The sequence below is a fragment of the Manduca sexta genome, chromosome 16 (genome assembly GCF_014839805.1).
Source record: "Manduca sexta isolate Smith_Timp_Sample1 chromosome 16, JHU_Msex_v1.0, whole genome shotgun sequence".
In the NCBI taxonomy this organism is placed as follows: Eukaryota; Metazoa; Arthropoda; class Insecta; order Lepidoptera; family Sphingidae; genus Manduca; species Manduca sexta.
In genome coordinates this window covers 4,606,954-4,618,225 of record NC_051130.1, presented here as the reverse complement: position 1 = coordinate 4,618,225, position 11,272 = coordinate 4,606,954, and the positions used below count along the sequence as shown (strand labels likewise).

The window sequence follows — 11,272 nt, the reverse complement described above, 5'->3', positions numbered from 1 at the left end:
ACTGAAAAATTCTTTTTGCGTTGGATAGCCCTTTGTTTGTGGAGAGCTATAGGCTATATATTATCACGCTATATTCAATAGGAGCGGAGCAGTAATGGCTAATCTCAGGAACTACCGATTCGAACTGAAAAAATATTTTTGTGTTGAATAGTCCTTTGTTTGTGGAGTGCTCAAAGTTATATATCATAACGCTATGACCAATAGGAGCGGAGCAGTAATGGCTAATCTCAGGAACTACCGGTTTCAACTGAAAAAATCTTTTTGTGTTGGATAGCCCTTTGTTCCTGGAGTGCTGTAGGCTATATATCATCATGCTATGACCAATAGGAGCGGAGCAGTAATGAAACATGTTGCAAAAACGGGGAAAATTATGAGTTTTGAGAGCTTCCGTTGCCTGCGCTGCGTAAACGGTTAAAGTTATGCAACAATGATGTATGACGGGATTGTTTCACTTAAAAAGTTCTAAATAATATAACAAAAGTCCCCCGCTGCATCTGTCTGCCTTAACGTGTTAAACTCAAAAACTACCTAACGTATTAAGATGAAATTTGGTATGGAGACAGTTTGAGACCCTGGGAAGAACATAGGCTCCCGGGAAACTACTATTTTTATAACGGAAAACTTTAGCCTGAATAACTTTATAACGCGGGCGGAGCCGCGAGCAAAAGCTAGTAATAATATATAATGGCTGTTTCTCACTTTGGCCAATATGGGAGGGAATTTATGTGTCTATTTTAGGGAAGCGACAGCCATCGTTTCACTTACATAGCGTCATGACCCTATGGTCTGTGTTAAAAGATAGACATAAAACGAATCTCGCGTTAACGTATGGGGCAATGCTCATTCACATTCAAATATATACCCACCAATGTCACCACAAATAACTTTTTTACGTTATCTACAGGTTTTTTGTTTGTTTATAGGGGTCTGTTTGTTTACCATCGGGGGAAACCTGCGAATACTGGAATCCCTCGACTTAGCGACTACAGCAGCACAGAGCACAGGAAATGTTTAGAGGCCTTATAAGGCCTCAGTGTGAACTTAAAACCAAGAAGTAAACACTCTTGACTGAATGCATAGGGCCGCGCCAAATGTCCTCCCGTAATGCACTTACTGTCACGGGTATTATCTGAGTATTAACCAATCATTGGCGCATATCTGGCCAATGAGAAATCTAAAGCCAATTGCAGACCGAGAGCAAGCTTAGTTTAGCTTAGTTTGTATAGCCGAAATATATGATTTTTTTTTATATTTGTGTGCAGACCACAATTTAATTTACGCTATGTAATATTGGTAATTTTTTGAGCTATGCAAGCTAAGCTAAACTAATAGGAAAGTTTTAGGGCATCAAAATTGTAGCAACATTTTGATTTTTGTTCTATTAAAATCTAAATTAGTTATAAAGGAGTAACATCACCTGCAAAAACGAGAAATAAAACAAGGTTATTTTTTGGAATTGTTTCTTTATAATTTAATAACTCGAGTATTTTACACAACAGTTACAGAACATAAATACCTTTGGTATTGCGCCATAAAGGTGGTAGTAATTGCACATAATTGATTTCCTCTAGCTACATTATGTACAAAAAATACATTAATACAAAAACTTGACTTCATCACTAGGTTTAGGTAACATTAGTTTAGGTACATGCATGAATACTTACTACCAATGATTAAAGTTTTATTATATCAATGTACACATATTATATTCATTTCACACTACATCAGTAAGGTCCGTTGCAAAAGTAATTCGCCTCTAGCTGATGGTTTCCTTGGCTATAAGTGCTCAGTCACTGATTTTTTACAAACGCCACTGGTTACCAACCGTAGCAAACGCCTATGGACATCAACAACTACCCTCAAAAACTTGTTTATACAATATTTTTAGGTTCTTTTGCAAGGCACTGTACTAATTCCGTCCAAGCGATTTACTGAGAATTATCCCTATTTGCATTAGGCGTTAACAATTGAAATGTAAATGAATACAGGAAAAATGTAAGTAGTTTGAAGTGTCTTATTAATTCATTTAAATGTCTTAATTTATCATTGTAAACATGTTTAAATCGCATAAAATGCGGTCAAAATTAAAATTCATTCGAATAAATTGTAATAAATATGGCAGCTTTACGCGAGGATTTTTTTGCATTTGACTAAAATATTCGGCGTCACATTGAATTCTATGGATAATATGCTTATTTATATTACAGAAATAGTGTTAACCCTTTCACACACATAGTCAAGAAATGAGATTTTATAAGTAACCTATATAACATTACTTTTTCATTATAATTTACCAAATGAAGACCACTATGCGTAAAATGCTAAAAGGGTGCGTCTTACAGCTCGTTGTTAAAATCATTCAAACATATTAGATATACATTAAATTAAAATGACAATCACAATAAAATATATCACAGTAACTATAATCTAAACAATATTGCGGAAGCGTAAGTTTCAACAATAAAGTTTTCAGAGAGCAAAACTAAGATTAATGAGATGTATCTTGGCATCTTGTCCTATGTATAGTTAGTTTAAGATAAAATATATTTGGCCAAAGTGGAAAATAACAGGAATATATTTCTTTGACATGTTTGTAGAATGGAAGCCAAATAGATAGTCCGAGCCTATACTATACATTGGACATACCTATTTGTAGCTATACATTCGTTTTTGTACGGCCCATGTTAATAGAAAGGGAAAATCATTTTTAATCACAATAACCATATGAACTATAATACTTAAGTTACAATTAAAAGCAAAAAAATAGCAAATAGTTACCATATAATACTTATGACTTATTGCAAATATTAACAATATCTAATGTCTTTCATGTAAAAAAAATGAGTGCAAATTTATGTACCAAGCACGTGTTAATTAATTTTATTTTAATGAGTCGACCGACTTTAACACAGTAACATGTCCGATCACGCAGCATACTGTTAACGGCTAAAATCAATCCCAATCGCTATCTTTAGATAGATCTTGACAATTAACTGACCAAAATAAGGCATCTATAAGCATGTCAAACAATTAATCTGATTAGTTAATTTTCGTGATATTCCGAAGACAGCGATTTCGAAATCGATAGTCATATATTATTCCGAATCGATTATGTTTTGATAGTGAAGTCGACTTTTTTCTATATATCAATAGCTCACATACTCGTCTATACAGTGTAATATTTTCATATAGAATGTGAAATGCAGTTTTTGTGACACAAATACAAGATAACTACATATCAAGAGAATTACTGGAATAACTGTACAATGCAAATCATCACTAAAATGGTGACAAATAATGAATTACAGATAAAATATAATTTAAGTTATCAACATTCGATTACTTGTTGGTACAAATATTCTCAATCTTTTAGACCGGTCTGAAGTTGCCTCCCTCTGTACCTCCATCAAACTTTGGCATTTAAAAACATCTTTCACGCCGCTCGTGCCTATATTCAGAGTGGTCAAAAAGATTGAGAATCATTATTAACTATTACGGTGTTTTATGCAGGGTTGAATATTAATTATACGAATTAGCAGTTATGGCTGAAACTGATAAAAAATCCGTAGATATCCCGGGACGATCATGATTTAAACCAATCAAAACAAGTAAGTAATAACTATATTCCGATCGGTGCTCATTCGCGATCAAACCTGAGACATTGATCTAGATTGCTTATTAGTTTCCACCATAGTTTGACAAGAAATGATTTGGCTTATGTTGCGTTTGGAGCAGTTTATGGGAATAATAATACTAAACCTTTTTTTCATGTTACTTGATTTATAATGATACATTTATATTGAAATATTCAAAACATTTAGTGCTGTTAATATGAGTCCTTGCATTGATTTTTTTTTTGATATAAAAAAAATACATTATAAAATCTTGGAATGTTCTTTTAAATATACAGCAATCCAAAAATACGTTACGCGATATTTACATAATGAAAAGGCTTTTACAGCGTTTTAAGATATATTTCGTGTTCCAATAATACTGGTTTTAGTCAGTGATTTTTTAATAAACTCTCTAAAATGTGCATTCGTCGAGTCTAATTTCCATACTAAATTATTTTCTTAATTATACATATTGAGTTGAATAAGTTGCCATTTTTACATATTTTTTAAGAAATAAATGACTATCTCGATGTTTTTTAGCAATAGATAGGACCAAAATTAGCTTCAAGTTGATTTCTAAACACTCCTCAACAACGCCACCGAACCCAAACGCGTGGGATCCTCCATTATACCAGAGCACCTCGTAAAGAATGAGAAGTACACTATGAATACACACATGAGCATTAAGATACGCTTAAACTAAAACACGACTACTGGGAAGCGTCACGAAATAAGGAGCGTTGCCTACACATATCACAGGTTGTGTTTGACACGCGCGCGCCCGTCCGTCTTCGTGTGTTTTTCTTATGAGCTGCAATGGGGTTACTATGTAACTCTGGACCCCTCCTGTCTTGGGTATTTAACACTAAGAAATGCGACGCAATGGGGGGAAGGACTTAAGTATTCTGGACCACCCTAAAATACGCAACTTTCCCTTTATCATAAAAATATCCGTATCCATAAATTTGGTTTTATGTTCGAGTTGTACGTCCGTGCGGGCGCGCGCGTCTCTCTTAGTACTATACACGTTACGCTAGATGTCGCTATGGTCGGGTACCTGCTAACGTACACTGGGTAATAGCGGCACATAATCTTACACACTACGTTTTTTATGTCTTTATGCATTTAAATAAAGCATTAATTAATTTTTGGAAATTATAAGGTGTCACAGAACAATAAGCTCACGAATAAAAGTTAAGATTTAAGAATAATTCTAAAACAAATAAAAAAAAAAACTGATCTAATCAACGCAATACTTAAAGGTAATATAATATTTTAAAACATCTTATATAAATAAATGCATAAAGATATGAAAAATATTTGAAATATACACGTTATCGTGGTTATAATTTAGACATATACTTTCGGGGACAATATTTTATAAACGAGTTAGTTATACGAGATCCATGAAAAAATATCTAATAATTATAAACGGCAAGATTCGATTATTAATTTATACTGAATGGACTTGCTTTCGCGTGCATTGTGAACTAGATGTGTGAGCAAAATAATTCATTACAGATCAGATTCCGGTTCTAGTCTGTGAACTGAAAATTACACATCATTACAAGTGTAAAAACTTAGCTACGTGGCACCTATGAGTGATTGCATTAAGAAAATACGAAACTGTTTCTAAATCATAGCTAACATTAGTCAAAAATTTCTAATAATGGCAGAAACGTAGTTACAAATTGTTTTGAAAGCGATCCACTATGGCATTGGTCGTAGTTCAGTAGTTACACGTTGTCGAACCCCTGGAAGTCCCCGGGCCAGTTCTCGCGGCGAGCCACTCGGTCGGAGCCGGTGCACGCGAAGAACGCGTCGCCCTCGAACGGATCCGAGTCGCGCGTGAATATATTGATCGACTCAGACTTTTTTATGTCTCTGTGAACCTGCTGGGAGGGTTTCGGTCGCAGAGGCGGGAGCTCACCCTCGTCCTCCTCGGCGATGGAGGCGGTGCGGGGCCGGTGTGCGGGCGGCAGCGGGGGCGCGCCGGCCGCGGGGGCGGGGAGCGGCGCGGGGCCGGGCGGCGCCGGCGGCAGCGACGTGAAGTCGTCCTCGAACATGGAGCGCGGCGACATGGAGTCGGAGTCGAAGCGGAAGCGCGTGGCGGGCGAGTCGCCGTCGCGGGCGCGCGCGCTGCTGCCCGACAGCGGCGACGCCGTCACCTCCTCCGGCTCGAACGCGAACCTGCGCACACACATGCAGGCTTGTGTGACTCAATGTCAGGAACATCATTGATGTGTGACCTTGGTGAAGAAACTTCTGACCAAATCTTCATTAGCCATGCTATAAGTCAGCACCACCTTTTGGATCTACAAAGCGTGATGCTGATTCAGTACAGGGCGCAGCTAATGGAAACACTAACCTGGTGCCGTCGAGGGTGGAGTACGGTGGACGCTTCTTACTAAGCGGATCGTGGAAGTCGTCAAACGGCGAGGCTCTCTCGTCCCGGGGCGAGAACTCACTCGAGAACCGATAGTCTCGAGTCCGGCCGCGTGCCTCCTCGCGCCGGGATCGTCGTCGCGCCTCTCTACTTTCTCGAGAGTCCCGGCTGTCGCGCAAGTCACGGGGGTCGCGGGCGTCACGACCGGAATCCCGGTCCCGGTCGCGGTCGGGATCCCGTCGCGCTGCTGAGCGCCGTCCCGGCCAGCCTAGCGTCGAGCCGTACCTATCAATGTTGAATATTGAGTTATCAGATCGGTAGTAGATTATATTCGTCCGTTTTTACATTACATAGGGCATAAGAATAATATTTACCATTCAAAATAACACTATAAGAAATGGTTAATTATAAAACTAATAATGCATAATGTAGCATTAATAAGTACGCACCTTCTGTCACCCGAGTCCTCAACTTGTCTCATTTCAGCTCTACGTCTTGTTTCTCGCCATCCAAGTGACCCGTAATTTCTCTCTGCAAAACAATCAATAATTAATTTTACTATTTTAAAGTATTAATAAAAATCTATAAAATAGTAACTCTTTAATTTATTAAATTACCATCTCTCCTCCACCGTTGGTCGGGCCATCTATCTCGAGGAGACGATCTTCCTGAACCACACCCGTCACTGTAACTGTAAACAAATAATGTTAGGCTTGTAACTTCTTTTGTTTCGTTTATAAAAAGTGTATTAACCCTTTTTAAGTATGTTTCAGAATCGATTTGTACGTTTACCCTACCTCGAATACATCTGGGTTAGAATCTAAAGCAATGTTAGAAGAAGTGACGTACAGTGTAATTTGATGATGATTAGATCTAGAATTAGAAACACATCCAATATACACTGTTTTACACTAAGAAGTGTTTATTATACTTATAATATATAAAATATATACGTATATAATATATATAACTCACTCTTCTTCTTCATCATACGAGTGACGTTGCCTCCGATGCCTGTCCCTATCTTTCTCCCTATAATCCTTGGGCGGTCTCTCTCTACTGCGCGAGTCTCTGTAATCCCGGTCGCGGCTGTAAGTCCTGTCTCGGTCCCACGAGTCGTTCTCCCGGTCTCTACTCCTGCGGTCTCTGCGATCCCGACTCTCTCTATGATCTCGGTCTTTGCTGATGTCGCGTCTGTCTCTCCCGCTACCCGAGTCTCTGCGGTCCCGGGCCGAGTCTCTACCGTCCCGACTTAAATCTCTATCTCTGTCTCTCATGTCCCGTTTGTCTCTTATTTTCTCTTTCTCTCTCCCGCTGCCAGAGTCTAAACATTCTCTTGAACCGGATGAATTGTGTCTGTAAAAATCATATCATTAAGCCATAGCTTGATTATTCTATTATTCGTCCTGTTTATAATGTCGATATAAATATAATAATTTCTTATGTTTACGCTCATGCTACACATTAAAATAAAACTATTTTTCGGTTTTTATATTTTAATTTTCTCCCGTTTAGACCATGACATTAAATAGTTTAATTTGAATGTCAATATAAGTGTTAATAGACTCCTAATCTTGAAATAACAGACAATGATATGGATTATTTCCAGGAATGGGATAGTATTTTTCGATTTTAGACACATCAATGAAGTACTATATAGTACTATTTTTATTGCATCTGTTATACATTGTTAATTATAAATATAAAATTGGTACCTGGATTCTCTGTCGCGATGGTGCGAAGGCGGTCGTTGAAGCCGCGTCACGGGCGGTAAGTCCTCGTCCCACGGAGACACGTCTCGAGATGATGACGATGTTTGGACTGGGCAGAGTTATTTTGTTTTAGGTTTTATATTTTACGGAGTATATAAATAATTAGATTTCGCCTGCGGTTCCACCCGCGTGGAGAATTTTTTTTCCGGAATAAAAAGTCGTCTATAGCACTCAGGAGTATGTAGCTACCTCATAGTGAATCAAAATTAAAAATCGATTTTATAGTTCTGGAGTAGCGCGCACTAGCACACATTGGCTTTATATTTTAATATAAAAAGATTAATGCCGATGGAATTCTGGGCTCAAAGAATACAATTTTATTGTAAAAAGTATGAATATAATTATTAAATTCTAAATTCATAATAGTAAGGCTGGGTAAGTGTTTCTTGCTGTTTATGTATGTAATACTGAAAAGTCTTTGAGCTGTACCAAGAGAAAAAAAAATCTTATTATGATACAGAATTGTTAAAATGTTGCGATAGGTACATTATGTATATAAATAAAAATGTGATATTGATAGCGTTGGATATTTGTATAAGTAGCGTGCAGAGTGTAGCGAGTACGTGCGCGGTTACCGATGTGCGGGCGGCAGGGCGGCGGGTGGTGCGCGCGGCGGCGCGTGCGCGGCTCGGACTCGCGGCTGCTGCGGTCCGACGAGCAGTTGGAGCCGCCCGCCGGCAGCACGCCCCAGCGCCCCGACACGCCGCCCGGACACTTCTCTACAACGCACAAACACATACACCACTATAAATATACAACTATATTTTAGGTATCATACTCATCGTCTCCTGTTACCCTAGTCCATAATCAAAATTATCACTACTTCTAAACATACTTTTACACCAGTTTCAAAATTAGTTATTCTACCCACGTTCTTTACTTCTTGTTACCCTATAGTCTATGAAAATAATCGCTACGTTGTCAAATGTACCTAAGTTCAGGCAGGCCATAATTATGACACATGCGAATAATGAAATTTGTACTTCCACTGTAATAGCCTTTATTCCCCGATTGAAACTAATGGATTCTATTTACCAGTAATAATCATCTATAGAAGGCTTACCTTTGGTATCAGGTGACGACCCGCTAACAACATCACTGATCGAACCTGTAGACAGCCTCTCAGGCGGTTGTAACTCCTTCACTGGCGTCAACTCAACAGCTATCTCTTTCTTTTCCTCGAGTTTCTTCGGCTCTTCCCTCTCTTTTATCACGGGGCTCTTTCTAAACGCATCCTCAACATGAGTGAAAGAGAGGGAGCTATTGTCGATGCAGTCGAAAAAGTCTGAATTGTCAAAACCGTCCGATTTCTCGTCAGATTTCTTTCGCTCCTTCGGTACTTCTGGTGGCAACGATTCGAATTCATCCTGCGGCTCCGTTATTGTTATTTCCCGTAATGCTGCATACCTAAAACAATATAATACATTATACTCTTTATTGTTGATAATGACAGCTGAATAAGAATTATAAGAAACATTTGATATTTAAACCTTAATATTTTTCTTGGTATTTTCAATTTGTTTTGTTGTTATTTCTTATTATTAAATAAATCATTGATATGTTCATTAAAAAAAGTTTGTAAGGTAGGCTTGTGAGTGCCTTTGACATCGCCGACGTCCATAAGCAACGATGACCACTTATCATCAGGTGGGTCGCTAACTCGGCTGACTTCGGAAATAATAAAAAACAATATATCAGAAATAACAAACCTTACCTATCATTAGCATCGTCAAGTCTTGGTTCGATGCTGCCGTTGTCACGCGGCGACACGCTCCTCCTAGTCTTCTCTATCTGCAAGTTTTTCATCACCGACTTTATATCTTCAATCTTAGCATCGATCTGCGACGGCTTCGGACTAACAGAGTTACGGAACATATTAAACGAATCCAAAGTCAACTCGTCTAAGGTTTTCAGTGGACTTCTGGCGGGTTCCTTTATATCCATTTCCCGTTCTTGGTTTGTTTTCATCATTTCTATAGCAGTCAATTCTTCCTTCTCATCAGAATCTTGTTTGAGGTCTATTTCTGTATCTATAGGGTCGAGTATCGACTTGGCTTTTAGCTCTTGTTCTTGGATTTCGCGGAACGCAGCGTATCTATCGTACGATGGATTCGCTTTCTTTTCGAAATCATCGAAATTAGCAACGAAAGTTCCGTTCGAATCGACCGTTGGTGCGAAGTTATCTTCGAACTGTGGTTTGAAGTCAGTTAAGGGCGGTGCAGAAGGTATCGGCTTTTCGATGGGTGGAGGCATGGCTAATGCTTTCTCTGTCTCTGTTTTTGGTGTTGGATCTACGTGAATGTGCTGTAAGATAATTTTTTTGTATTATTTTAGTATGCAGGGGTAGCAATGTCTTTTTTTATATATAACGGTTTCATAGCCGTTATTCTGACGATAATTTTATACGGTTTATTGTGCGATATAATAATTTTAAGTCATAATTATATAACTCACAGCTCTGTCGTTGTCGGCAGCTAGGTATGACCTCAGGTACTCCGTTAGTTGAGGTAATGTCATCGAAGATAATGTAGCAGCCGGCACTCGTAATCTGTAATGAAAATAATTAAAATAGATAACATATATTTTTTTAATGGCGCCGATTGTGATTATCTGTAATATAGTGTAAGTCTTTTAACATTAAAATAATAAGATTGATTTATTACACAAATATAATATCGATTAATCGTTGCATCTCTTAATGATTTTCGGAATAATGGTTAAGTTGGTGTAGACGTTGTGATAAGCAGTGTTGGCACGTCATATTTAATATCATCACTTTACCTGTTGGCTAAGTCGTCCATAGTGCATGTGAGCAACTGGCTGAGCGTGATGTCAAACCGCTTGGCGGCCGGCAGCGGCGGCGGCGCCGGCGTCAGGTACTCGTCCTCGCTGCTGTTAGTCGCTGCTGATGATAGCCGCGGCTTCGTGCTGCGGTCCGCCTGCATATCAGTTTTTATAATACAATGAGACGGTTTTTAATTGTTAGATAAAGTCGATAAGTTGGATCGCTTTCTAATTTTGTCGTATTTTCATGTTAAAATTATACGGCCATAATAAAACGATTTGTATGAATCAGTGAGCCTTTATATTAGGGTAAATGGCAGAGATAGGCACGGACCATGGGTTCTTTCTTCCTGACGGGCCTGGGCAGCGGCGGCGCGGGCTCGTCGTCGACGTCGTGCGGCGGGCGCGGCGGCGGGCGCGCGCCGGTCTCGCCCGCCTTCTTCGGCGGCAGCGGCGGCGGCGGCGACGCCGTGCAGCACGCCAGCCGCGCGCGCCCTGCCGGCCCCGCGCCGCCCGGCACCACCGGCGCCGCGGGCGCGCCCGGCGCGGCTGGCACGGACGGCACCGATGGCAAGCTCCCACTGCTGTCCGTACCCTGTAAATAAACTGTGTTTTTAAAGTGAGTCACATTAAATTTTACTTGGATTTTACTGTATATATTGGATGATTTTTATAACTGTTATCTTCTAAACAATACAAAATGTTTTTATTAATTT

The 11,272-nt window shown here is 39.3% G+C and overlaps 1 protein-coding gene across 7 annotated transcripts in view; it reads right to left on the bottom strand.

The window, feature by feature from the left end:
• Positions 1-1,446: 1,446 nt before the first annotated feature.
• LOC115447587 (protein disabled) overlaps positions 1,447-11,272 on the bottom strand; it is a 30,220-nt gene continuing 20,394 nt past the window's right edge. For 6 of the 7 annotated variants that reach the window (XM_037439104.1, XM_037439106.1, XM_037439108.1 and 3 more), the window contains 12 exons: positions 10,891-11,151; positions 10,554-10,711; positions 10,227-10,320; positions 9,487-10,076; positions 8,836-9,179; positions 8,336-8,491; positions 7,716-7,821; positions 6,976-7,356; positions 6,618-6,691; positions 6,450-6,531; positions 5,983-6,285; positions 1,447-5,804 (listed from right to left, as the gene is read on the bottom strand). In XM_037439104.1, coding sequence (XP_037295001.1) covers positions 5,351-5,804; positions 5,983-6,285; positions 6,450-6,531; positions 6,618-6,691; positions 6,976-7,356; positions 7,716-7,821; positions 8,336-8,491; positions 8,836-9,179; positions 9,487-10,076; positions 10,227-10,320; positions 10,554-10,711; positions 10,891-11,151 — 3,003 coding nt within the window. In that variant the 3' untranslated portion in view covers positions 1,447-5,350. The remainder of the gene's footprint in view (positions 5,805-5,982; positions 6,286-6,449; positions 6,532-6,617; positions 6,692-6,975; positions 7,357-7,715; positions 7,822-8,335; positions 8,492-8,835; positions 9,180-9,486; positions 10,077-10,226; positions 10,321-10,553; positions 10,712-10,890; positions 11,152-11,272) is intronic. The other variant, XM_037439105.1, reaches the window with a different exon arrangement.